The sequence below is a fragment of the Hyperoodon ampullatus genome (genome assembly GCF_949752795.1).
Source record: "Hyperoodon ampullatus genome assembly, chromosome: 2".
Classification (NCBI taxonomy): domain Eukaryota; kingdom Metazoa; phylum Chordata; class Mammalia; order Artiodactyla; family Ziphiidae; genus Hyperoodon; species Hyperoodon ampullatus.
This window is the reverse complement of record NC_136915.1, coordinates 44,524,619-44,549,246: the sequence shown is the minus strand read 5'-3', so window position 1 is coordinate 44,549,246 and position 24,628 is coordinate 44,524,619. Positions and strand designations below refer to the sequence as shown.

General features: G+C 37.5%; 1 protein-coding gene across 5 annotated transcripts; it reads right to left on the bottom strand.

The window, feature by feature from the left end:
• Positions 1-314: 314 nt before the first annotated feature.
• BTF3L4 (basic transcription factor 3 like 4) lies at positions 315-24,186 on the bottom strand (the record flags this gene model as incomplete). Of its 5 annotated transcripts, none has more annotated exons than XM_079726618.1 (5): positions 315-772; positions 1,312-1,371; positions 2,238-2,439; positions 20,247-20,360; positions 24,120-24,186. In XM_079726618.1, 5 exons carry the CDS (start codon positions 24,171-24,173, stop codon positions 726-728), a joined length of 477 nt encoding a protein of 158 aa, XP_079582744.1. In that variant the 3' UTR covers positions 315-725. The 5 variants fall into 5 exon arrangements, with proteins under 5 accessions (XP_079582744.1, XP_079582740.1, XP_079582741.1 ...); XM_079726614.1 differs by having other exon boundaries at positions 20,247-20,353; positions 24,116-24,173; XM_079726615.1 differs by having other exon boundaries at positions 1,312-1,361; positions 2,234-2,439; positions 24,120-24,173.
• Between the last annotated feature and the right edge of the window lie 442 nt (positions 24,187-24,628).

The window sequence follows — 24,628 nt, the reverse complement described above, 5'->3', positions numbered from 1 at the left end:
TAACCAGGCCATTTCGAGACCAAAAGGGGAGAAAACAAGGCATTTAGGACAAAATCTAGTAGAAGAAATTCCTCTGGGTCTAACTAGCTAAGTGAATCTAAGGCAACTGCACCAAAGATATGCTACCCATTATGCCAGCATGAAGCTGGTGACAAAATATCTCAAGACATTTTAAACCCAGAAAAATGTATGAGAAATATGTTAACGAAGCAAATTAAAACCAAACCTCCAAGGGTAAAATCTCCTCAGATTTGAAATCCAAGATACTCACTTTTCATTAATTCTGTGCATCATTAGAAAAAATAAAAAGTAACAAATGTAAAGATTTGTTTTATTTCTACTGGGGTAAGGAGGAGGATAAATAAAACTGTTTTCCAATTTGCTCTCCACTGTATACACACATACCCACACGCATACATACACATACACACACTAAAAATACCCCAACAAAAAACAAAACAAAAAAACCAAGAATCAAAACCCAAAACACCCTCAAACTGCACCAACACTTCGTATTTTGACCAAAAGAATAGATCCTGGGAGGAAGTGCAAAATGCAAAATCAAATGATCGAAAAATGCTGAACAAACAGCATTATTAATATACAAAATATTTATATTACTGAACTAGTAACAGCTGATGTTCTCCGTGTCTGTAAAACTTTGGAACCACATAGCTGATTTGTTAAATCTAGTCCATGCCAGCTTCCAAAAACCAGAAAAATTTTTAGTTAGCTTCATTCTTTGATGCCTCATCAAAATTTTCTACGAGATCTGAAAAAAAAAAGTAAATAAGTTAAAGATACAAAAAAAGACCAAGAGGTAAATGCAATTCCTAACTTCTAGCCTAACAAAAACAGAATTGTTGCTACTAGAATTAGCCTGAAAACATGTAAGAGGCAGAAATGAATTGGTGGCATTTCACTAATAATGCTTCATTTATCTGCTTAAAACAGAAATCCTAAGGAAATGTTAGTCTTCTTTTGCCTATGCAAACTACTAAGGTGACTAGCATTTTCATATGTCAATCATAATTCCTACAGAAGTGTTGTAACAATAACTATGCAAATTTATAATCACAATGATCCCAATTTAATAAAGGCAGATTCCAATTTAATAAATGCAGCAGAGCTTTGTGTGACAATTTCTAAGCTCTGAACAGGAGGGCTTTTATCCTGTTTCATTAGATCGTATGCACATCGTTGTGAATTCACAAGCTCACCATTAACAAAAAACTGAAAAATGATCATGCAATGAATTAAATGAGATAAACAGGATGCTAAAAATCTTAAAACTAAAGAAATGTCACCTACCTGGAACATCATCATCCTCCTCATCAATGTCTTCTGGTTTTGGTGTTTTGCTATCCAACACTACAAAAAGTTTATTTTAAAATTAGCCATTGAGAACAAAGACCTTTACCAAACACTTGTAATGTTTATCCTTTTTTTCCTATCTACATAGTTCTAGAAACAAATCTTACATAGTTGTTCAGAAAAAGCTAAATATTGCCTAATCTAAATGCCATATTTTATTTGATACTAAAATTAATAAAAGTTTAACTTCATTAGATATACACTAAATACAGATGGCAATTTCAATGGGTAGTGAAGGTAAAACTTACATGCAAAATGGAATAATTTAGGTGAGTTTAAATAAAGACATTATAGTTAATTAACTCTCCAAATTCCATATTCTCCAAATAAAAAATCAACATTCAAGATTTTTTCCATCTCTTTTGATGTAAAACTATCTAGCTTTGTAGTATTAGCACTGAACTAATAGGCTCTGATTTTTTAGGGATGACAAGACACATTTGAAATCAGGACTACCTTGGACACTCAGAACTTATGGTTGCTGCATCTATAGCACAATCAACAATATTAAATGAAAATATAGTTCTGTGATAACACTATCTTCTTCTTGTCATTAGTCAGAAGTGAATACCAAATCAACTGTTCATAAAATGTGGCCTGCAGATCCTGGCACTTTCCTTTTAGGTAATTACCTCCCAACACTCTATATTACTACCAAAATGTATCTGAATATTCTACATGCTACACTGCATAATTATTAAAGGAACAAACTCAAAAAATGTATGAAGCATACAAGTAATATTACAAAAAGTAAATTTTATGTACAGGTAAATCCTTCTAGCATAAAATGGACACACCTTTTAAATCATTAGGTTCTTTAAGTAAGGTGAGGAGGGAAAGAGGTATTAAATTGAAATACCTACCTTGTCGAGGGAACTGTTCAGCTAACTTCCTAAGACTTGTTAAGCTGTCAGCACCAAGCTGACTTAATATTCCAGGAAGCATTTCTGTGATTGGTTTGGCTTCAGCATGGCCAGTAATCGCAAAGGTGTTAGCAGAAAGGGAAGCTTGGACTTTGGGATTGTTGAAATGAATAACTGTCCCATCATCTTTAATCATGTTCACCTGTGTGATGACAGAAAAAAATGTATTTCACATATTTGGTACAACTTTAAAAATGTTTTAAAAAACATTTTATCCAATTACTGTTTTTTACTTGGTAGTTAGTTATGCAATCCCAATGTAGTAATTATGTAAGCCGTGGATTTGGGTGGAAAAAAACCCTAGTGACAAAGTAAAATAATGCACATGGCATAAATTACTAGGATGGTCAAGAAATAGTCATTTTATTATAGAATCTGAATTTATTATTATTATTATTACTGGCCACGCCACACGGCTTGTGGGATCTTAGGTCCCCGACCAGGGATCAAACCTAGGCACATGGCAGTGAAAGCGCTGAGTCCTAACCACTGGACCAGGGAATTCCCTAGAATCTAGATTTTAAATTCAAAGATTTCTACTGCGAGGAAGAAGTTCATGCCCACATTTTTAAAAAATGGAGTTATCAGCCACGAATTGGCTTCATAATGAAATTACCCATTATCTTACTCAATTTATACTAGCAAACTAAATTAATAGATACTATTGTATCTGTACAACAGTCAGCATCATACTTATGGGACAGGTTGTAAGGGGGTAATAGTGTATGGTAAAAATAACCACTGAAAACCCATAAAGAACACTCAGAAATTTAATCAATCAGGTGTTTCACTCCTTTGAATACTTAGTAAATTTACAAAAGTTTCAACTTGTTCTCTTCATGTCTTTCTTTGTAGAGGATTTTGTCACTTTCTCTGATTTTTTAAGTGTAGCTTCTCAACAACCTTCAAAAACCCTTGTAAATGACAAGGAAGTTCTCCCACCCAGTTGCCTGGCCATCTGAACATTTATCAATTACTAGGAGACCTTTAAAACCATCCTCACATTCTCTCTATAGCTTTCACCAATATGAACTGACTGTTTCAGATTTAATTTCATTCACTGCCCGGGACTCACTGAAAAGGAAGGCTGAATGTGCATGCACTATGTAAAATGTTATTTTTCTCTCTCACTCTTTGTGTTTTAGTAGAGTTGTATTTGCATATAAGTTAAATGTGTAAATAATGTGATTCCACTATGTAGTTGATTTCACTGGGTAAGTTACCTTGGTGGTAACATGCTTATTATATAAAAAGGTTACGAAAGTTAACTCTTGGCTACTTTAGAAGCATTTCATGATCCATCCAAAAACTGCCCTTGTCACAATCAAGCAGAGATGCTGAGTGTTCTCCATGGTCAGTGCAAGTGGGCTTTTCTTCCTCAGAGGTGATCACCACCACTGATAGACAGCACCAGAAAGGAAGGGGAAGAAAGGGGCTTCTAAATTTCAGGCAAGACCTGGAACACAGAGAAAATAAAGGCAAGTCCCCTAGAAAATTGTAACTAAACCCCACAAATATTACACAGAGTAAGCATTCAATCTAGCTGTCCTGAACAAAAATCATCACAAGTTAAAAATAATTTATATTAACTTTAGAAAAAGATAAACTATGTACTTCTGAAGATAATTACTGTTTAAGTAGAAAAGTTAAATGGAAAAATGGCTGAAAATATAGGAGAGGAATGGCTTGAGAAGGCAGTGGCCTAGTAGATATGAAATGGGATGCTGCTCTGGATCTATCCTAGAATCACATAATTTTAGTATGGGAAAAGAATAAATATATGGTAGGACTATATTTTCCAAATCAAGACCAAATCACTTAATTTAATAAAGGATTTCTACAATACTTCCAGGTGTGAAAAGAGCCTCAAACATTGTAATATGAGACATTTTTTATTTACAAACATTCAAGTCACAAGACATTTGAAATAAATATTGTTCCCCAAAAGTCAGGCCATATATTTGTTGAATTTAGAGGTCTTCTAGTTCAAATCTCTTGTTAAAGAAATAAATACTAAAGACAAGAGCTCTTAGTTTTGGTTAAGCAACATACCCAAGGACAAATAGCTGGTTATGTGCAAACCCAGAACTTGAACCTGGATTTCCCAACTTTGTTTAATTTCCTTCCTATGATGTCATTCTCATTCTTAAAACACTTATTTGTCTATAAAAATTCAATTCTGTGGCATCGTAAAAGCTTGTCAGAGAAATATTTATCTCAGAATGTAAGCTAAATAACAGCCGATATATGGATAATATATATCTTACTGGCAGCAAAATAAGAGGCTAACATGGGGCAAAAAACAATAAATAAATTCATGAATTTTCCTTCTGTTCAACCTTCTTTTCCAAAGGCTAAATGTTAAGTCATATTTTACAGCCTGATGTAGGTCTTTGTAGTTTAAAATATGTTGTTTGAGTTTAGTGTGAAAAGCAATATGAATGCCATCCCAGACTGTGAAATACAAATAAATTTATTAATGGTTATTTTAAATGGGGTTGTATAAAAGATGTAGCTTCATGAACAGAAAGGTCCAGAAACGGGTGGAGAGTTTAGTTTTAGAATAGAGAGAATGAAATACTAGAAGTTAAAAAGGCCAGAATATTTTATTTCTATCTAACATTCCTTCCCCTCTACTGAGCAAATGACATGGTTATATAAGGCTCCTAGATACAGGCTATTAGAACTATCAAAGGATTAACTGTTGGGCTGAGCAAGATCAGTTAGACACTTCCCAACTCTTTCAGAGGCAAAAGGAGGGATAAGGAATTTGTTAAATTCACAAAACAAATTGTATGCATTTCATATGAAGACTTCACTTCCCCCAGTGATTTTACTGCTGTTTGGTCTACGTAAATCATACAATCTATATACAGTATAATAACAAGGAGCAGACAAATAAAGACTATTAAACTAGCTACTACAACAGCACTCATGAGGGTCCCCTTTTCAATCGATCAAGCATCCCGTTTATGTCAGTGTTTTTTCCACTTAACAGGTAGCTGAGGTAAAGAATGCTACTTGAGTTATGGAGGAAGAGGCACTTAAAAAAATTTTTTTTTAATTTTTAATTTTTGGCTGCGTTGGGTCTTCATTGCCACGTGAGCTTTCTCTAGTTGCGGCAAGCAGGAGCTACTCTTCGTTGCAGAGCACGGGCTCTAGGCACGTGGGTTTCAGTAGCTGTGGCTCAAGGGCTCTAGACTCAGGCTCAGTAGTTGTGGCGCACAGGATTAGTTGCTCCGCGGCATGTGGGATCTTCCTGGCCCAGGGCTCGAACCCGTATCCCCTGCATTGGCAGTCAGATTCTTAACCACTGTGCCACCAGGGAAGTCCCGAAGAGGCATTTTTTTTGACCCCAGTCCAAAATTCCAGATGCCCTTGCTCTTATTTTTTGCTCTAATTAATACTGACATGTCTTGTAGTTACCAGAAGATACTTTGTCCTCTCATGCATAGTGCACTTACATATGCTGTTTTCACTGTTTAGAAGAACTCTTTCCTGCTTCTCCACATTGTAAGTTCCCATTTATCCAAGACTTGGGTCAGATGCTTCTTTCTCTGTGAAAACTTAAGGTGGTTTATTCACCTTCTGCACTTCATGGAAACTGATATTATATAGAATTATCTTGTAGTATAATTGTGTTTGTAATCTTTGACCTTGCTAGAAGGTGAACTCCTTGAGATCAGAGGCCACTGCCTTACGAGATACAGTATCCCCCCAACTGTCAGTACCTAACAGTCACTCAAATTTGCTGAATGGACATCTCCTATAAAACTTATTCTAAAATCATGGATGCTGTCAGATCTCACTTCCCCAAATGCTAGATGAGGGGTCATATTAAGGTTTAGAAATAGCACCAGTAGTGCCCCCAATGAAGACACCCAGAACCTCCTGGGCTGTATTTTTCGCCTTTTCCTATTGTTCTGCCCTTTCAGAATCAGCCCAACTGCTCTATAGAATTGAGGGCTATTTTAAGTCATTCCGGGCAACTGCTGGGTGGCCCAATTACGCTACTATCAAAACCTTAATGACCCCTGTCCTTGCTGGTCTTTGAGTAGGGCACATATATTAACTATAGCAGCCTTCTAGCTGGTAAATCTGATGCTCGCTTTATTCCTACACAGCAATAAGTTTTCATGGCTATAAGGAGGCTTACAAAGTTATGATTGACTCCACAGCTCTTGCCGGTAATTAACTGCCCTCTCAGTTCAGAGAGGGGGTTTAAATTCTTATGCTATGTAATTTTTTTTGTTTCTTTCCAGGTCCCCGCTAGGCCAGTTAGCTGCAGTTCATAATTGACAGTTGTCTTAAAATCAAGTTTTATTGCTACTCCTTCCTGTATGTAGTGGCACTTAAATGTTTATTAGGAAATTAATCTTTTATTGCCTTCCTGCTGTATTTTAATGGGGTGAAATAACAGATATTTTAAGAATAAGACACATAAGTGTCTGGATTGTGTAAGGCTAAGGGATGTCAAATTTTGAGGATTATGGCTTTTGCACACATTCCCATAAGTCAGTATCTTTCACATTCAATCCTTTTAAATAAGCTCAGCACCTGCTTATATCTAAAGGCTAGTATGAAGCATAACCTATTATTACTGATATGAGTGAAAACTAACAGACATCATTAGAGTATATGATATGCTGGGATCATTTTCTCTTATGCTCTGGTGGCAGGAGTCTGATGAGATGGATTCTCTGTAGCTATGCTGTAGATAGCATAAAATGGCATGTCCTTTCTGAAAATCAATTTGGCAATATGGATGAAGAGTTCTAAAAATGTTCATGATCTTTCAGTCAGCAACTGTATTTCCAAGAATCTGTCTTAAGGAACTTGAAGATGAAGACAAATACTTATGTATATAAAAGTCCAACATGTGAGTCTACTATCAAAGCATTATAACGCATAATAAATAAAGAAATGTTAAATTATGGTATGTTCGTATATTGGAATACATGTAGACATTTAGACTGACAATTAAGAAGAGTTTTTTAATGACATGAAACAATTTTTATAATATAATACTATTTGGAAAAGGAAGGATTCCAAATTGTACATCTAACTGTAGTCTCAGATATATTAAATATATATGCATATAAAGATAGGAAAGAAATATAAGACTAATAGTAGTTATTTCTGGGTAGTGGAGTTATGACTGAATGCTAATATCTTTTTCATATTTTCTGCATACCCTTAACTATCTATGATGACAATGTATTTTTATAGGGGGGGTGGAAGCTATTTTAAAAACAAAAGATGTTCATCAATAAACAAATGGATAAAATGTGGTATTACCCATAGAATGGAATATTAGTCAGCTATAAAAGGAGTGAAGTTCTGATACATGCTAAACATGGATGAACCTTGAAAACATGCTAAGTGAAATAAGCCAGACATGAAAGGACAACTATTACATGATTCCACTTACATGAAATATCTACAACAGGCAAATCCACAGAGACAGAAAGTAGGTTAGAGACTATCAGAGGCTGGGGGAAAGGGGAATGGGGCGTTATTGCTTAATGGGTACAGAGTTTCTATTTGGGATGATGAAAAATTTGGAAATAGATAATGGTGGTGGTTGCATAACACTGTGAGTGTAATTAATGCCACTGAATTGTACACTTAAAATTGGTTAAAATGGGAATCTAATTCTGGAGCTCTCTGGTGGATCAATGAGTCTGAACTTTTAAAAGCAACCTATATGGTTCTGAGAAAAAGTGGTCCCAAGACCAATTTTGAGAACTATTAATGGAGCAAATAAAGAATGTTAGTGACAAAATTTTGAAGAAATAATAGTTTTAGTGGGATGGAAAACAAAAGGAGACAGCAAAGGAAATAACGATACAATGAAGTAGGAGAAAGGACAAGAAGCAAAGCATAGAATTTTAAGGAAAGTCTTGGCAAATGCTGCAGAGTATCAGTGAAATGATGATGGAGAGGAAGCAGAATAACAGGTGAAATCATCTCTAGAAGAAAGAAGGGGAGGGACTTCCCTGGTGGTCCAGTGGTAAAGAATCTGCCTTCCAACACAGGGGACATGGGTTCGATCCCTGGTTGGGGAACTAAGATTCCACATGCCACGGGCAACTAAGCCCACATGCCACAACTATGGAGCCTGTGTGCCACAAACTACAGAGCCCACGTGCTCTGGAGTCCATGCGCCACAACTATAGAGTCCACACACCACAACTAGAGAGAGAAAACCCACACACTACAACTAGAGAGAAGCCTGTGAGCCGCAATGAAGAACCCATGTGCCGCAACGAAAGATCCCGTGTGCCGCAATGAAGATCCCACATGCCGCAACAAAGACCCGATGCAGCCAAAAATAAAAGACAAATAAATAAATATTAAAAAAAAGAGAATTCTCTAGGAAAAGAAAGAAGGGGAAATCAAGGACTGAAAGAGGCCAAGATGGCGGAGTAGAAAGACCCCTAAGCTCATCTCCTCTCACAAGCAACATCACAACTAACTACAGAACAACCATTGATAAAAAAGACTGGAACCCACCAGAAAGATCTTCTGTAACTAAAGACATAAAGAAGGAACTACAACGAGACATGTAGGAGGGGCACACTTGAGATATAATCAAATCCCATACCTCCTGAGTGGGTGACTTGAGAGTAATTATATTATAGAGGTTCTCCTACAGGAGTGAGAGTTCTGAGCCCCACATTGGGCCCCCCGAAGAGCCCCTACACCATTTGGCTTTGAAGGCCAGCAGGGCTTTATTGCAGGAGCTCCACAAGATTGGGGGGAACAGAGACTTCACTCTTAAAAGGTGCACACAAAATCTCATGTGCATCAGGACTAAGGGCAAAAGCAGTAATCTGATAGGCGGCTGGGTCAGACCAACCTGCTGGTCTGAGATAGTCTCCTGGGTAGGCGGGGTAGGGGTTGGGGAGCAGCTATGCCTCACCCTGGGGACACAGACACTGGTAGTGGGCATATCAGGGAGCCTTCATCTGCATGAGCTCTCCTGGAGGCTGACATCTTGGCACCAAGACCTGGCCCCACCCAACAGCCTGCAGGCTCCAGGGCTGGGAGGCCTCAGGCCAAACAACTAACTAGGCATGAACACAGCCCCATCCACCAGCAGACACGCTGCCTAAAGACTTCCTAAGCCCACAGCCACCTCTAGACATGTCCCTGCCCACCAGAGGGCCAAGACCCCACTCCACACACAAGTGGGCAGGCACTGGCCCCTCCCACCAGGAAGCCTGCATAAGTCTCTAGACCAGCCTCGCCCACCTGTGGGCAGACACCAGAAGCAAGAACACTACAATTCTGCAGCCTGAAGACCAAGTCTGCAAACACAGGCCAGATACTACCCTGGGACCAGCTGGCCTCTGGCCCTTGGGTGATGAGAGGTGAGTGCACTGCTGGGACGCACATGACTTCTCCTACAGAGGGCCACTTCTCCAAGGTCGAGAAACATAATTAACCTACTACATACATAAAAACACAAATAGCAATTTAGATAAAATGAGACATCAGAGGAATATGTTTCAGACAATGAAGAACTGATGTAAAATTCCAGAAGAACTAAGCAACGTAAAATCCCAGAAGAACTAAGTGACGTGGAGATAAGCAATCTACCCCAAAAAAGAGTTCAAAGTAATGGTTGTAAAAATGATCAAAGAACTCAGGAGAGAAGGGATGCACAGAGTAAGAAATGAGACGTTTTTAATAAAGAATTAGAAAATATAAAGAACCACCAAACAGAATCGAAGAATACAATTACTGAAATGAAAAATACACTAGAAGAAATCAATAGCAGACTAAATGAGGCAGAAGAATGGATCAGTGAGTTGGAAGACAGACTAGTGGAAATCACTGCCATTGAACAGAAAAAAGAATGAGAAGAAATGAAGACAGTTTAAGAGATCTCTGGGACAACATCAAGTACACTAATAATAAGATTATAGGGGTCCCAGAAGGAGAAGAGAGAAAGAAAGGCCCTGACAAAATGTTTGAAGAGCTAATAGCTGAAAACTTCCCTAACCTGGGAAAGGAAAGTCACCTGAGTCCAGGAAGTGCAGACAGTCCCATACAGGATTAACCAGAGAGGAACAGACTAAGACATATTGTAATCAAAATGACAAAAATTAAAGATGAAGCAACAAGAGGGAACTCCCTGGTGGCGCAGTGGTTAAGAATCCGCCCACCAATGCAGGGGACATGGGTTTGAGCCCTGTTCTGGGAAGATCCTACATGCCACAGAGCAACTAAGCCCGTGTGCCACAACTACTGAGGCTGCACTCTAGAGCCCATGAGCCACAACTACTGAAGCCTGCGTGCCTAGAGCCTGTGCTCCACAGGAGAAGCCACCACACTGAGAAGCCCGCACCACAACAAAGAGTAGCCCCTGCTCACTGTGACTAGAGAAAGCCCGCAGGCAGCAACAAACACCCAACACAGCCATAAATAAATAAATAAATAAATTTATATATATGTATAAAAAAAGCAACAAGAGAATAGCATCAAATAACATACGAGGGAACTCCCATAAGGCTATCAGCTGAATTTTCAGGAGAAACTCTGCATGCCAGAAGGGAGAGATGATATACTCAAAACGATGAAAGACAAAAACCTACAAGCAAGAATACTCTACTCAGCAAGGCTCTCGAGGTTCAGATGTGATGGAGAACTCAAAAGCTTTACAGACAAGCAAGAGCTAAAAGAATTCAGCATCACAAAACCAGCTTTAAAACAAACGTTGAGGGCTTCCCTGGTGGCGCAGTGGTTGAGAGTCCGCCTGCAGATGCAGGGGACACGGGTTCGTGCCCCGGTCCGGGAAGATCCCGCATGCTGCGGAGCGGCTGGGCCCGTGAGCCATGGCCGCTGGGCCTGCGCGTCCGGAGCCTGTGCTCCACAACGGGAGAGGCCACAACAGTGAGAGGTCCGCGTACCACAAAAAAAAAAAAAAAAAAAAACGTTGAAGGAACTTCTCTAGGCAGAGAAGAAAAGGTCACAACTAGAAACAAGAAAATTACAAAATGGAAAAGCTTGCTGGTAAAGGCAAACATACAGTAAAGCATGATATCATCCACACACAAAGCTAGTAGGGAGTTTAAAAGACAAAAGTAGTAAAATCATCTGTATATACAATAAGCAGTTAAGGGATACACAAAAAGTTAGATATAAAATATAATACCAAAAACAGCAATCATGAGGGTAGGAGAATACAAATGCAGGGCATCTAAAATGCATTTGAAATTAAGAGATGAGCAACTTAAAACAAGCATGCATATACAGACTGTTATACAAAAAGCTCATGGTAACCATAAAACAAAAATCTATAAAAGATATACACATAAAAAAGAAAAAGGAATCCAAACATAACACTAAAGATAGCCATCAAATCACAAGAGAAGAGAACAAAAGAAGGGGAAGAAAAGACCTGCAAAAACAAATCCAAAACAATGAACAAAATGGCAATAGGAACACACATATTGATAATTACCTTAAATGTAAATGGACTGAATGCTCCAACCAAAAGACACAGACTGGCTGAATGAATACAAAAACAGGACCCATATATATGCTGCCTACAAGAGACTCCCTTCAGATCAAGAGACCCATACAGACTGAAAGTGAGGTACTCCACACCAATGAAAATCAAAAGAAAGCTGAAGTAGCAATACTTATGTCAGACAAAATAGACTCTAAAATAAAGACTGTTATAAGAGACAAGAAGGACACTACATAACAATCAAAGGATCAATCCAAGAAGATATAACAATTGTAAATATATATGTACCCAACATAAGAGCACCTCAATATACAAAGCAAATGTTAACAGACATAAAAGAGAAACCGACAGTAACACAATAACAGTAGGGGACTTTAACACCCCACTTACATCAATGGACAGACCATCCAGACAGAAAGTCAATAAGGAAACACAGGCCTTAAGTGACACATTAGACCAGATGGACTTAATTGATATTTATAGAGCATTCCATCTGAAAGCAGCAGAATACACATTCTTTTCAAGTGTACATGGAACATTCTCCAGGACAGATCACATGCTGGGCTACAAAGCAAGCCTCGGTAAATTTAAGAAAACTGAAATCATATCAAGCATCTTTTCCAACCACAACAGTATGAGGTTAGAAATCAACTACAAGGAAAAAAACTGCAAAAGACACAAACACATGGCGGCTAAACAATATGCTACTAAACAATCAATGGATCCCTGAAGAAAGCAAAGAGGAAATCAAAAAATACCTTGATAATGTGAAAATGAAAACATGACAATCCAAAACCTATGGGATGCAGCAAAAGCAGTTCTAAGAGGGAAGTTCATAGAGATACAAGCTTACCTCAGGAAACAAGAAAAATCTCAAATAAATGACCTAACATTACACCTAAAGCAACTAGAGAAAGAAGAACAAACAAAACCCAAAGGCAGCAGAAGGAAAGAAATCATCAAGATCTAAGCAGAAATAAATGAAACAGAGACTAAGAAAACAATAAAAAGATCAATAAAACTAAAAGCTGGTTCTTTGAAAAGGTAAACAAAATTGATAAACCTTTAGCCAGACTCAGCAAGAAAAAAAGGAAGAGGGCTCACATCAATAAAATCAGAAATGAAAAAGGAGAAGTTACAACCAATACCACAGAAATACAAAGGGCCATAAGAGGCAACAAGCAACTATATGCCAATAAAATGGACAACCTAGAAGAAATGGACAAATTCTTAGAAAGGTACAATCTCCCAAGACTGAACCAGGAAGAAATAAACAATATGAAGAGACCAATTACCAGTACTGAAATTGAATCAGTAATTTAAAAACTCCCAGTAAACAGAAGTCCAGGACCAGATGGCTTCACAGGTGAATTCTATCAAACATTTAGAGAAGAGTTAAAACATATCCTTCTGAAACTATTCCAAAAATCTGCATAGGAAGGAAAACTTCTGAACTCATTCTATGAGGCCATCATCACCCTGATACCAAAACCAGACAAAGACACCACAAAAAAAGGAAATTACAGGAGAATATTGCTATGATAAACCTAGATGCAAAAATCATCAACAAAATACTAGCACCTGAATCAACAATACATTAAAAGGATCATACACCATGATCAAGTAGGATTTATCCCAGGGATGAAAGGATTTTTCAGTATCCACAAATCAATCAGTGTGATACACCACATTAACAAATTGAAGAGTAAAAAGCATATGATCATCTCAATAGATGCCGAAAAAGCTTCTGATAAAATTCAACATCCATTTATGATGAAAACTCTCCAGAATGTGGGCATAGAGGGGACTTACGAAAACAAAATAAAGGCTACATATGACAAACCCACAGCTAACATCATACTCAATGGAGAAAAGCTGAAAGCATTTCCTCTAAGATCAGGAACAAGACAGGGATGCCCACTATCACCATTTTTATTCAGCATAGTTTTGGAAGTCCTAGCCACAGCAATCAGAGAAGAAAAAGAAATAAAAAGAATCCAAATTGGAAAAGAAGTAGTAAAACTGTCACTGTTTTTAGATGACATGATACTATACACAGAAAATCCTAAACATGCCTCCAAAAAATTACTAGAGCTCATCAATGAATTTGGTAAAGTTGCAGAATACAAAATTAATGCACAGAAATCTGCTGCATTTCTATATACTAACAACAAAATAGCAGAAAGAGAAATTAAGGAAACAATCCCACTTACCTTTGTAACAAAAAGAATAAACTACCTAGGAATAGAGACCTCCCTAGGGAGGCAAAAGACCTGTACTCCGAAAATTATTAAGACACTGATGAAAGAAATTGAAGACGACAAAAAACAGATAGAAAGACATACCATGTTCTTGGATTGGAAGAATCATAATTGTTAAAATGACCATACCACCCAAGGTAATCTACAGATTCAATGCAATCTCTATCAAATTACCAATAGCATTTTTCATGGAACTGGAACAAAAAATTTTTAAATTTGTATGGAAACACAAAAGATCCTGAAAAGCCAAAACGATCTTGGCAAAGAAGAATGGAGCTGGAGGAATCATGCTCCTTGATTTCAGACTATATTACAAAGCTAGAGCAATAAAACAGTATGATACTGGCATGAAAACAGACACATAGATCAATGGAACAGAACAGAAAGCCCAGAAATAAATATACGCATTTATGGTCAATTAATCTATGACAAAGGAGGCAAGATACAACGGAGAAAAGACAGTCTCTTCAATAACTCATGCACAGAAAACTGGACAGCTACATGTAAAAGAATGAAATAAAAACATTCTCTAACAGCATATATAAAAATAAACTCAAAATGGATTAAAGACCTAAACGTAAGACCAAATACTATAAAACTCTTAGAGGAAAACATAGGCAGAACACTCCTTGTATTTTTTTTTTTTTTTTTTTTTGGCCATGCCACGTGGCTTGTGGGATCTTAGTTCCCCGACCAGGGACTGGTACTGTGCCTCTCAGTGGAAGCACATAGTCCTAACCACTGGACCGCCAGGCAAGTCCCATATATACTTCAATTTTTAAAAATCATTAAAAAAAAAAAGAAGACCTGGGACTTCCCTGGTGGTGCAGTGTTTAAGAATCCACCTGCCAATGCAGGGGACATGGGTTCGATTCCTGGTCTGGGAAGATCCCACAAGCTGCAGAGCAACTAAGCCTGTGTGCCACAACTACTAAGCCTGTGCTCTAGATTCTGCAAGCCATAACTACCGAAGCCCATGCACCTGGAGCCCGCGCTGTGCAACAAGAGAAGCCACTGTAGTGAGAAGCCCACGCACCGCAATGAAGAAGAGACCCTGGTCGTTGCAACTAGAGAAAGCCCACGTGCAGCAACGAAGACCCAACGCAGCCAAAAATTTTTTAAAAAGCTCTGCACATAGGGGAAAAAAAGGGCAAATTTTATGTTATGTTTATTTTACCACACACAAAAAAAACAGGAAAAAAAACACAAAAGGGGCTTCCCTGGTGGCGCAGTGGTTGAGAGTCCGCCTGCCGACGCAGGGGACATGGGTTCGTGCCCCGGTCTGGGAAGATCCCACATGCCACGGAGTGGCTGGGCCCGTGAGCCATGGCTGCTGAGCCTGCATGTCCGAAGCCTGTGCTCCGCAACGAGAGAGGCCACAACAGTGAGAGGCCCACGTACCGCAAAAAAACAAAAAAAAACACAAAAAACCAAACAAAAAAAACCCGCAAAAAAGCAGGATATTTAAAGAATGTAAGACTGATGTGTAATAATAAGTTGAATGGTACAGTGTTTCTCTTTTACTCTCCTGTACTCAGAGCTGTACACCCACTGACACCTGAGGCTCTAGCTGGAGGAAGAAGGAACCGCAGTAAGGGTCAACAAATAACTTTAGGTTCTCCTTCTGTATAACTGGTTCAAGAAAAATAAGAGCCAAGAAGAGGAAAATATAAACAGTAAAACTTATGTGTACAATTACAAAATTTAAATTCCCAGCCCTAAGCTTTCTCCTGAGTGCCAGCTCTCTATGGCTAACTTCTTGCAAAACAATTCCACCTAGAATAATCAGTATTGCTTAAACTTAACAGGCCCCAAACAAACTCATCATGGGAGTCAGCATGCTATAGACTATAAATGATGAATAAACACAGTTCCTACTGTCAAGACTCTTACAATCTACTGCAAACAGACTACTTGGTAAATAAGTAATCATACCCTACAATATGAGGCTGTAATAATAAACACATTATAGCAGAGCAATTTAAGCTAAGGGCAGTGGAAGTACAGATAAAGTGTTGATGAATTATGCCTGGAAAGATAGGGAAGGTTTCATGGAGACAGAATCATACCTTAGTTAAGATAGAAGCTGTCCTCTGAATATAATAGTAAAACTCTGTGAAACAACTAGACCATCTGAACCAGAGAAGCAGATTTTTGGTGACATTTCTTACTAAATACATCTGATGAAATCAATTATCTCTGGGAAATGAAACAGATCCTACTTTTGATAGATGCATGTTATCATCAGGAGAAGAAAGGTGACAACACGGTCACTACAGTCAACTAGATTACCAAGTAAGAAGCACATCCAAATATCTTCAAATGTCATAGAACATAAAACGTTTTCAGAAATTTAGTTCTGGATTATACTCTCAGAGTTCACATAGGAATTTCTTCCTAAAACCTGGTATTTACTTGGCTTTTTTGTATGAAACAGTCTCTGACACTCCCCTGCCCCTTTTTGACAGCTTTGGATTTCTCTGTCTTTGGTAACAGGTAAAAGAATTCTACCAATGATTGAATTTATTACCCCAAATTAACAAACTAGGGAATACATAAAAGACCAGAGAAGCCTCTCAATTCAAACAGTCCTTTAGTTTTTAAGTATTTGAAGAGGACGTAAATTAAGCTTTAGGAGGGGAAAAAAATTACTGATACTGACAGCCTAGAAAGTAAGATTAAAATTTTACTTGGCAAAAGTGCATTCAATAAGTTTTTGAAACCCAACTCTGATCTCTCTGTTCCAACCCACCAAACCAAGTACTCTCTATTGGTTTGATGTTTTGAAGGTCAAAGTACAGAAAACATAGTAATATTATTTTTGCTTTACAACAATGTAATGGTATCTTCTCTTTTCAAATGTTTTTATCTGCTTTCCTTAAACTGCCCAAAACCAAAAAGATAGTATCTTCCAGAGTTCAGCACTTTGAAAAGAGCTGAAAACATCCCAAGTTAAAAATAACGAAACTGTAAAATAATTGTTTCTTCTATTCTAAGATGTATATATTTTTTCATATCTTAATGTATCTGAAAACTGCACACATTTTCATGTATACATTTAATGTAGTAGTTCCTTTTTTCCTCCAAGAAGCTGTTTTTAAACCAAGCGTGTGTTATAATTTTCTTAAAAAAAAATGAAAAAAATTCTGCTTAATTGTAGTAACACAAAACATAATGTTTGAGGCAAGCCAGATTATACAGTACACTAGATATGCCTAAACAAAATTATTTTAGATCTGCAAAGTGTTATATAAAGTACAAATATCTTGGTTCTCAAAAAATCAATTTTAGAAAGAGGGAAAGGAAGAAAGCAAACCTTCCCATTTTAGTTTCAAACATTCAGAATGTTACAGCTGTTACCTTACAGTGTTAATTTTCTTTATGCATATTTTCTCTATACAACTAGTCTGTGAGGGTTGGAAGACATCACACACACACACACACACACGGGGGTGGGAGTGCAACAGGAGCATGTACATGCCTATTATGTACCATTAATTTTCTGTGTGACTTTTTGGAGATATGTGTCCCCAAACAGAACTGCACTGGCAATACCAACAAAAAAGAATTAATAATATAGTTTAATACATGCTATAATAAAATTAAACACAGGGCATTATGGAGGCACATAGGAAAGGCGTCTAACCCTTCTTTGCATAAATGTGTATGTGTGCTACCAGGAAGGCTTCTGGGAGGAAATAACACCTACATTAATACCTGAAAAAGGAGAAAAAGCAATGTCCTTGGAAATACTGATGGGGATTTCTTTTATCTATAATGTTAAGTAATGAATTGTACATGGCAGGTACTCAATAATACAGGATATAAGGCAGGTACTGTCCCTTTCTTTGGGGGGAGTTTGGAAGAATAGAGAGGAAGGAGGGGCAGGAGGAGAGGAAAAGGCCAATAGTGGGTATAGGAAAGTATAACTAAAAAGACCAAAGCAGGATAAATCAATGAATACAATGAACTCTGGTTTTGACATACTTACTTCAAATCTGGAATTCAGCACTTACTAGCTATGTGATCTTGGGCAGATACCTGACTCTCTAAGTCTCAGCTTTCTTATCTGTAACCAGTAACAACCAACCATGAGACACTGTGAAGCTGAAATGGATAATACATATTTGTTTATCTGTCTAGCTGTCTAATTAGTTTCCGTACTAGATTTTAAGCTCTAAACGACAGAGCCTATGAATAATATCTTATGAATCACTGCCTAGCAAAATGCTTGGCATACAGCAGCTGTTCACTACCATTAAAAACTTATGATAATTTCGACGACAAATAAACCATGACTTCAGCACACCATTATAACTAGTCTGATTATATTCTGAAGAGATCAAAGACTGATAACTGACTGGCTTTTTATTTCACTATAAAACACTAAAAGTTTTATTAATTATAAGAACCATAAAGTCTTCCAAATTTGAACAAACCAAACATTTAGACAAGCATGCCCCTGGAAATACTATGCAGTTAAAATCTATACTTCAAGGAGGTGTAAATATAATCTTTTCCTCTCTCTAAAGAAGTGTTTTCAACCAAGGGTGATTTGCCCCCCAGAGAACATGCAATAACGTCTGGAGACATTTTTGGTTGTTGTAACTGGGGATCTAGTGGGTAGAGTCCAGGGATGCTACCAAACATCCTACAATGCACAGGACAGTTCCCACAGTAAAGAATTATCTGGTTCAAAATGTCAACAGTGTTGAGGTGGGGAGGGGTGGGCATGGAGTCAGAGAGCAGAAAGGTAGGCAAAGATATAAGATTGCCTGAACACTTAAAAGTTAGGTTTAACATTATCAGAGTTCATGTCCATTATTACAACTTATTCTTTTTTTTTTAAATCAAGCTGTGATTTTTTTTAAACATCTTTATTGGAGTATAATTGCTTTACAATGTTGTGTTAGTTTCTGCTGTATAGCAAAGTAAATCAGCTATACTATACATATATCCCCATATCCCCTTCCTCTTGAGTCTCCCTCCCTCCCACCCTCCCTATCCCACCCCTCTAGGTGGTCACAAAGCACCAAGCTGATCTCCCTGTGCTATGCAGCTATCAAGCTGTGATTTTTAAAGACAGGCTTAGATTTGCTTTTTCTCAAATATACCCCAGATAGAGAATGATCTCTCTGAAAATTATTTTAGGTCAATGAAAATATATAAAAGCTTTCAATAGCTCAGAAAAAAAAAAAGCATTTTAAATGCTTAATTTCAAGACTTGCAAATGAAGTTCTAATATTTATCAGAGTAAGAAAGCACAGCCACATCAAGCTGAATGGAAAAAAGATACATGTGGCTTACATTTCCTACTATTTTATCAGTATATTGACTTTGAAAGTACAAAGCAGATCTAAACGATGTGTTCATTCATTCATATATGCATGGTTGAAGGAATATGTAGCACTTTGCCATTTCACTGCCTTTTTTTTGGTACTCTGCTATTTCTTTAATAGTAATCCCCATCACCACATTGTTTCTGATCTATGTTTCACAGCACATGTCCATTAATAATCTACTAAAAATTGTGAGGTGGTGCCACACAAAGTAATGACATAATGAAATCTAACTGATGGCAGTGAAAATTTTAACATTGGTTACTATCAGAAATGGAATCATTAGGTAGAAGTAGGTCTAGATGGTAACAAATCACAAACAGTTGATGTTATTATAATTTTTCTTAAGTATCTTTTGAAATAACATCAATCTTTGGCTTCAGATTTGAGAAAAGTAGTATTATCAAAATATAATAAAATAATTTAAAAATTTAATGAATAATTTTTGAAAGAGGTCTAACAAGAAATCCAATTCATGTAAAGCTATTGCTAGAGCTTGGCTGAGGTAACGCTTTGAGAGACTGTATGGGAAAAAAGTCCACCCTACTGGAAGAAATCTTTGGGTTTCTTTATTTCTGTATCATTAGAAAAAAATCTTATTTTACATTAAAATTCAAGAGCGGTTCCATAATTTTGACATATATGCAAATACTCTGAGTCTGAAAAGTATAATGAATCCCTTAACTGTCTACTAAAATCATTTTTTTTTGACAATCATCCAATTTATATAATAAGCAAATTCAATAGCTATAGTCCTTCAGAAAGACAATACCAGATTCATCTAAGCTGATATTTTACATTTGAAAGTGTGGATAATTATTTGTGAATGTGCTACTTGTCCACATAACAATTTACAAAGTGATCATACCTCTTCAATACCAGCTATATTATTCACAGCCAGTTTTTTTAGAGAACTCTGAAGTTTTTTGTCATCAGCTGTAGCTGTTCTATGTACCACCTTCTTCTTTCTGCGAGCTGTACCCTGAAAGATAACCAAACAGAAGTGTTAGCATGCCATGCATTTGACAACTGTAATCACTTGTCTTCCTCTACATAATATTCTAACTAATATTCTAACATAATATTCATAATATTCACTCAAGAAACTGCCAACTTTGACTTAATAGTAGGTGGTGCCACACACAGTAATGACATAATGAAATCTAATGAATGATTAGATGATTAATAAGACTGTCAGCCTAACCCAGATTTTTGAAGGTCTGTTTCTAGCCAATTTTTCTTACTCTTTCCAATATCCAGCCTTTATCATTTTAACATTGTGTTTCAAGGAAATGTTTCTAATAAAAAAATTGTTTCTAATAAAAATTTATAATTTCAAGATAATTTAGTGGGCTTTATATCAACTTTCAAACATTATAAGGAATGCTTTTTTTAACAGTGCCTACCACCCCCTGACAATAAAGTCTAAAGATATTCTGAAACTTTGGAGATTATGACATAATTAAGAGTCAAAGGGCTTCCCTGGTGGCGCAGTGGTTGAGAGTCCGCCTGCCGATGCAGGGGACACGGGTTCGTGCCCCAGTCTGGGAAGATCCCACATGCCGCGGAGTGGCTGGGCCCGTGAGCCATGGCTGCTGAGGCTGTGCATCCGGAGCCTGTGCTCCGCAACGGGAGAGGCCACAACAGTGTGAGGCCCGTGTACCACACACACACACAAAAATGTCAAATGCCTATTATGTGAGTGTTCTAGAGTCCTAGAACCCAGGAATGAAAAAGATCAAGTTCTTACTTCAAGGAGCACACATTACAGTGTGAAGGAAAAGTCAATAAATATATAAACAAATTAGATCATTTCAAACAGGACAAGGGTATTAAGAAAAAAAATAACATAGTGACAAGAATATCAGATGGGGGTAAAGCACTACTTTATTACAATGTTCAGGGAAGGCCCCTCTGAAGAGGTGACATATGAGCTGAGACCCATGGGAAGACCTAGGGGAAGAGTGATCCAAGCAGAATGAAACAAGAGTGAACCTTTTATTTCTAGAGAAAGCAGGCCAGTATGGCTAGAGCAGAGTAAACAATGGGAAAGGAGGAGGAAAATGAAATCAGAGAGATCGGTAAGGGCCAGATCATGTGGCCTAGAATCCCATGGGCAGGAGTTGGACTTTATTCCAATTGCAATAGGAAGCCATTGGAAGGTTTTTAAGCATGAAAATGACTGGATCTGATTTATGATTTTAAAAGATGACTGAGGTTGCTGTGGGAAATGAACTATAATGAGATCAATCAGGAAGCTACTGTAGCGGTCCTGATGAGAAATGAGGGTTGTGGCAGTGGAGATGGTGAGAGCTCAGACTGTCAGAAGAACCAACAGGACTTGCTGATGGACTGGATATGGGATATGAGGGAAAAAAGGAATCTAGAATGATGTTTAGAATTTTGACCTGAGCAAATAGGTTGAAAATTATACTATTTACTGAGATAGGAAAAGTTCATTTCTAAATGGATACTTTGAAACTCGAAATACATTTTTTCCATTGAAAAACTATTTAAAACAATGAATTAAATTCCTGAGCCAATTTTAAAAAATGTAACCTAAAGCAGGGCTGAAACACTGCGAAGAGCAGTCTATATCTTGAGGGCTAAATCTTTCTCAGACCTGGCAGGAGTAAAGAAAAAGGAAAGGAGGTTTCAATCTCTGGGTAGCTCCTGCAGTATTACTCAGGCAATCAGGCTTATAGAGGGCAGGCAGGAGCCTCAGTCTCAGCAACTCTGGTGGGAGTAGAAGAGAGTCCTGTGGGTAGCAGCAGAGGTTGTAATGAAATCCAGTTAAAGGATGAACCAAGAGTGACTCTTTACATAGATGGCCGTTTATTTATGATGTGTTCCTGACTCAGGGATAGCTCAATTGCTTGCTGGATACAACTCAAATGATCCTCACGCACCTCAAAGTCAACATGCCTAAAAGCTTATCAGTCCACCAAACTACTCTTCTTATATTTCCTAAGTTTTGTAGCTCTAAAACCAGAAATTTGGAGGTCATCCCAGAATCCTCTCACCCGTTCATCCCCCATATTCTATTGGTCATTAAATTGTGTCATATCCAGTCCCTGAATTTGTGTCCCACATACTACAGCAGTAGCTTCTCGATTGTTCTCCTCTATGCCAAACTTGTTTTATTTCATTTTCCACAATGCTGGCAGCTACCTTTTAAAATGACTGTTATTTCCTTCTTAAGATTCTACAGTAGTTTACTGTTGCTCTTGCCTATAGGATAAAATCCGAATCTCCCTAGTATGGCATACAAAACTATGATCTAACCCTAAATTACCTGGTTGTTTCATTTGTTACCATTCTTTACCCATTATTTACTCTAAACTCTAGCTATAACTAAAGCAAGCTGTTCCATTAAGCACTATGCTATCTCAGCATCCTATGGGCCTTTGCATGTGTGAGAATGACAATCCCCCCTTCACCCTACCCACTTATCCTTGCACCTGTTCTTGTTTATTCTTCAAATCTCAGCTCAGTGATGACGTCCTTATCGCTCCTAGGTAGGAGCACCTTGTACCTCATTTTAACATTTACTATTCTGTAGTGGAATTGTATGTCTCTCTTCCAAGCTGAACTGTGTCAAGAGCAGGAAACCTTGACTTATTTATGTACTGTGTGCTTGGCCCATAGTACATTCTCAATAAACCAGCTGAATGAATGTGCCAACTATCTGGTTTAAAATATATAATAGTGATGTACTGCATCAAGCTCTTACAGGTATATTCTATAGTTCTTGAATATTCCTAGTTTTTGCATTGGTACATTACATTACATTACACTTGCTGCTACAATGTGACTAGTACTTTGGTTATAGGAATGTGTTAATATGACTCCAGAGTCATATAACTGTATCACTATGAAAGAAGGAGAAAGTACTAGTTGTTTCTCCCCTTCCCCCTCTCCTGTCCCCATCCCCAGAAACTGTGGTTATCATCAAAGTAAATGACACAGTGGGGCTGCTACAGAGTGTCCTACCTACCCCCTCCCTAGGTCTGAGGTAAATACTACTCATGCTTTTCCTTTTACGAAGATCGTATTCGGCAGATATAAAGGTAGAATATTCTCCTTGAGCCTGAGGCTGGAGCTGAAGGGAATCAAAGATTTTCAGTGTTCAGAACTAGATCTTCCTTAGGCTTCAAAGTACATGGAAAAAGAATGCTTATGTTCATATTCACCAACATAGACAAATAGGTAGGAATTTGGGAGGAAAACCTAGCAATGAACAAACGTACCATCAACTTAAGCATGTCCCATTGTAAACCTAACTGAAGCAGTAGGGGCATCCAGTCAAGATAACCTTAATATCTGGGATGCCCTGAGGGTGAGTCTAACATAATAGCTGTCATTTATTAAGTGTTTAGTCTGTGCCAGACACTGTTTTAGGTGTTTTAGAAATATTACTCTATCTTTAGAAGCATTTTATATAGGATCACTTTTGTTTTGCAGATGCGAAAATGGAAGCTTAACAAGGTTGGTTAACTTGTTCGCATCATATAACCACCAGATGTTAAGAAGACTCAAAGGTGGCTATTTCAATTGCACCATCAGAGAGAGAGAGATCTTCTAATTACCTATTTTAGATCTAGACAAATTTTCAAATTGGAATGTGGTTTAATCTCGATTGTTTAAAAGATTTTACATTTTCAATGACCACAAATCCAAAATAATGACACTATCTGGTAATAATACATTCTCCTATCAGTTTTTCTTATGCCACACTCACCTTGCCCCCTATCCGGACCTGAGCCTGAAGTTTGGCTAACTTTTCTTGATTCATGCTGTTGGTAAATCTAGGGGGGGAAAAATAAATTTGTTAAAGTCACTGTTTTATTTACCAAAACAAAATAACTGTTTATACAACAGTACCTTCTGGTTCACTGAACCTGTAATATGCATCACCACCACAATCATATTGTCTATATTCTTAAAAATATTAATAACTTGTCCTAGCTTCATAAGCCAGACAGTAAAAAATCCAAAATTAAATAATACCAAGAGGGAGCTGAATTTACAAACAGAAAATAGAATGGGATTCAAAGTTACCTATTCGAAGATCCCTCCTTAAAAGCATGATTCAGTGCTTTGGCATTCAATAAAACCTAACCAATTATGAAATCTCTGCAAGCCAGTTTTTCCCCCAAAGATTTTTACAGCAGAGAGCTGTTACCAAATTAGCACCTTTAAGTAAACATTTTTCTCTCAAATCACATTTTGTATTTCTTTAAACCATAA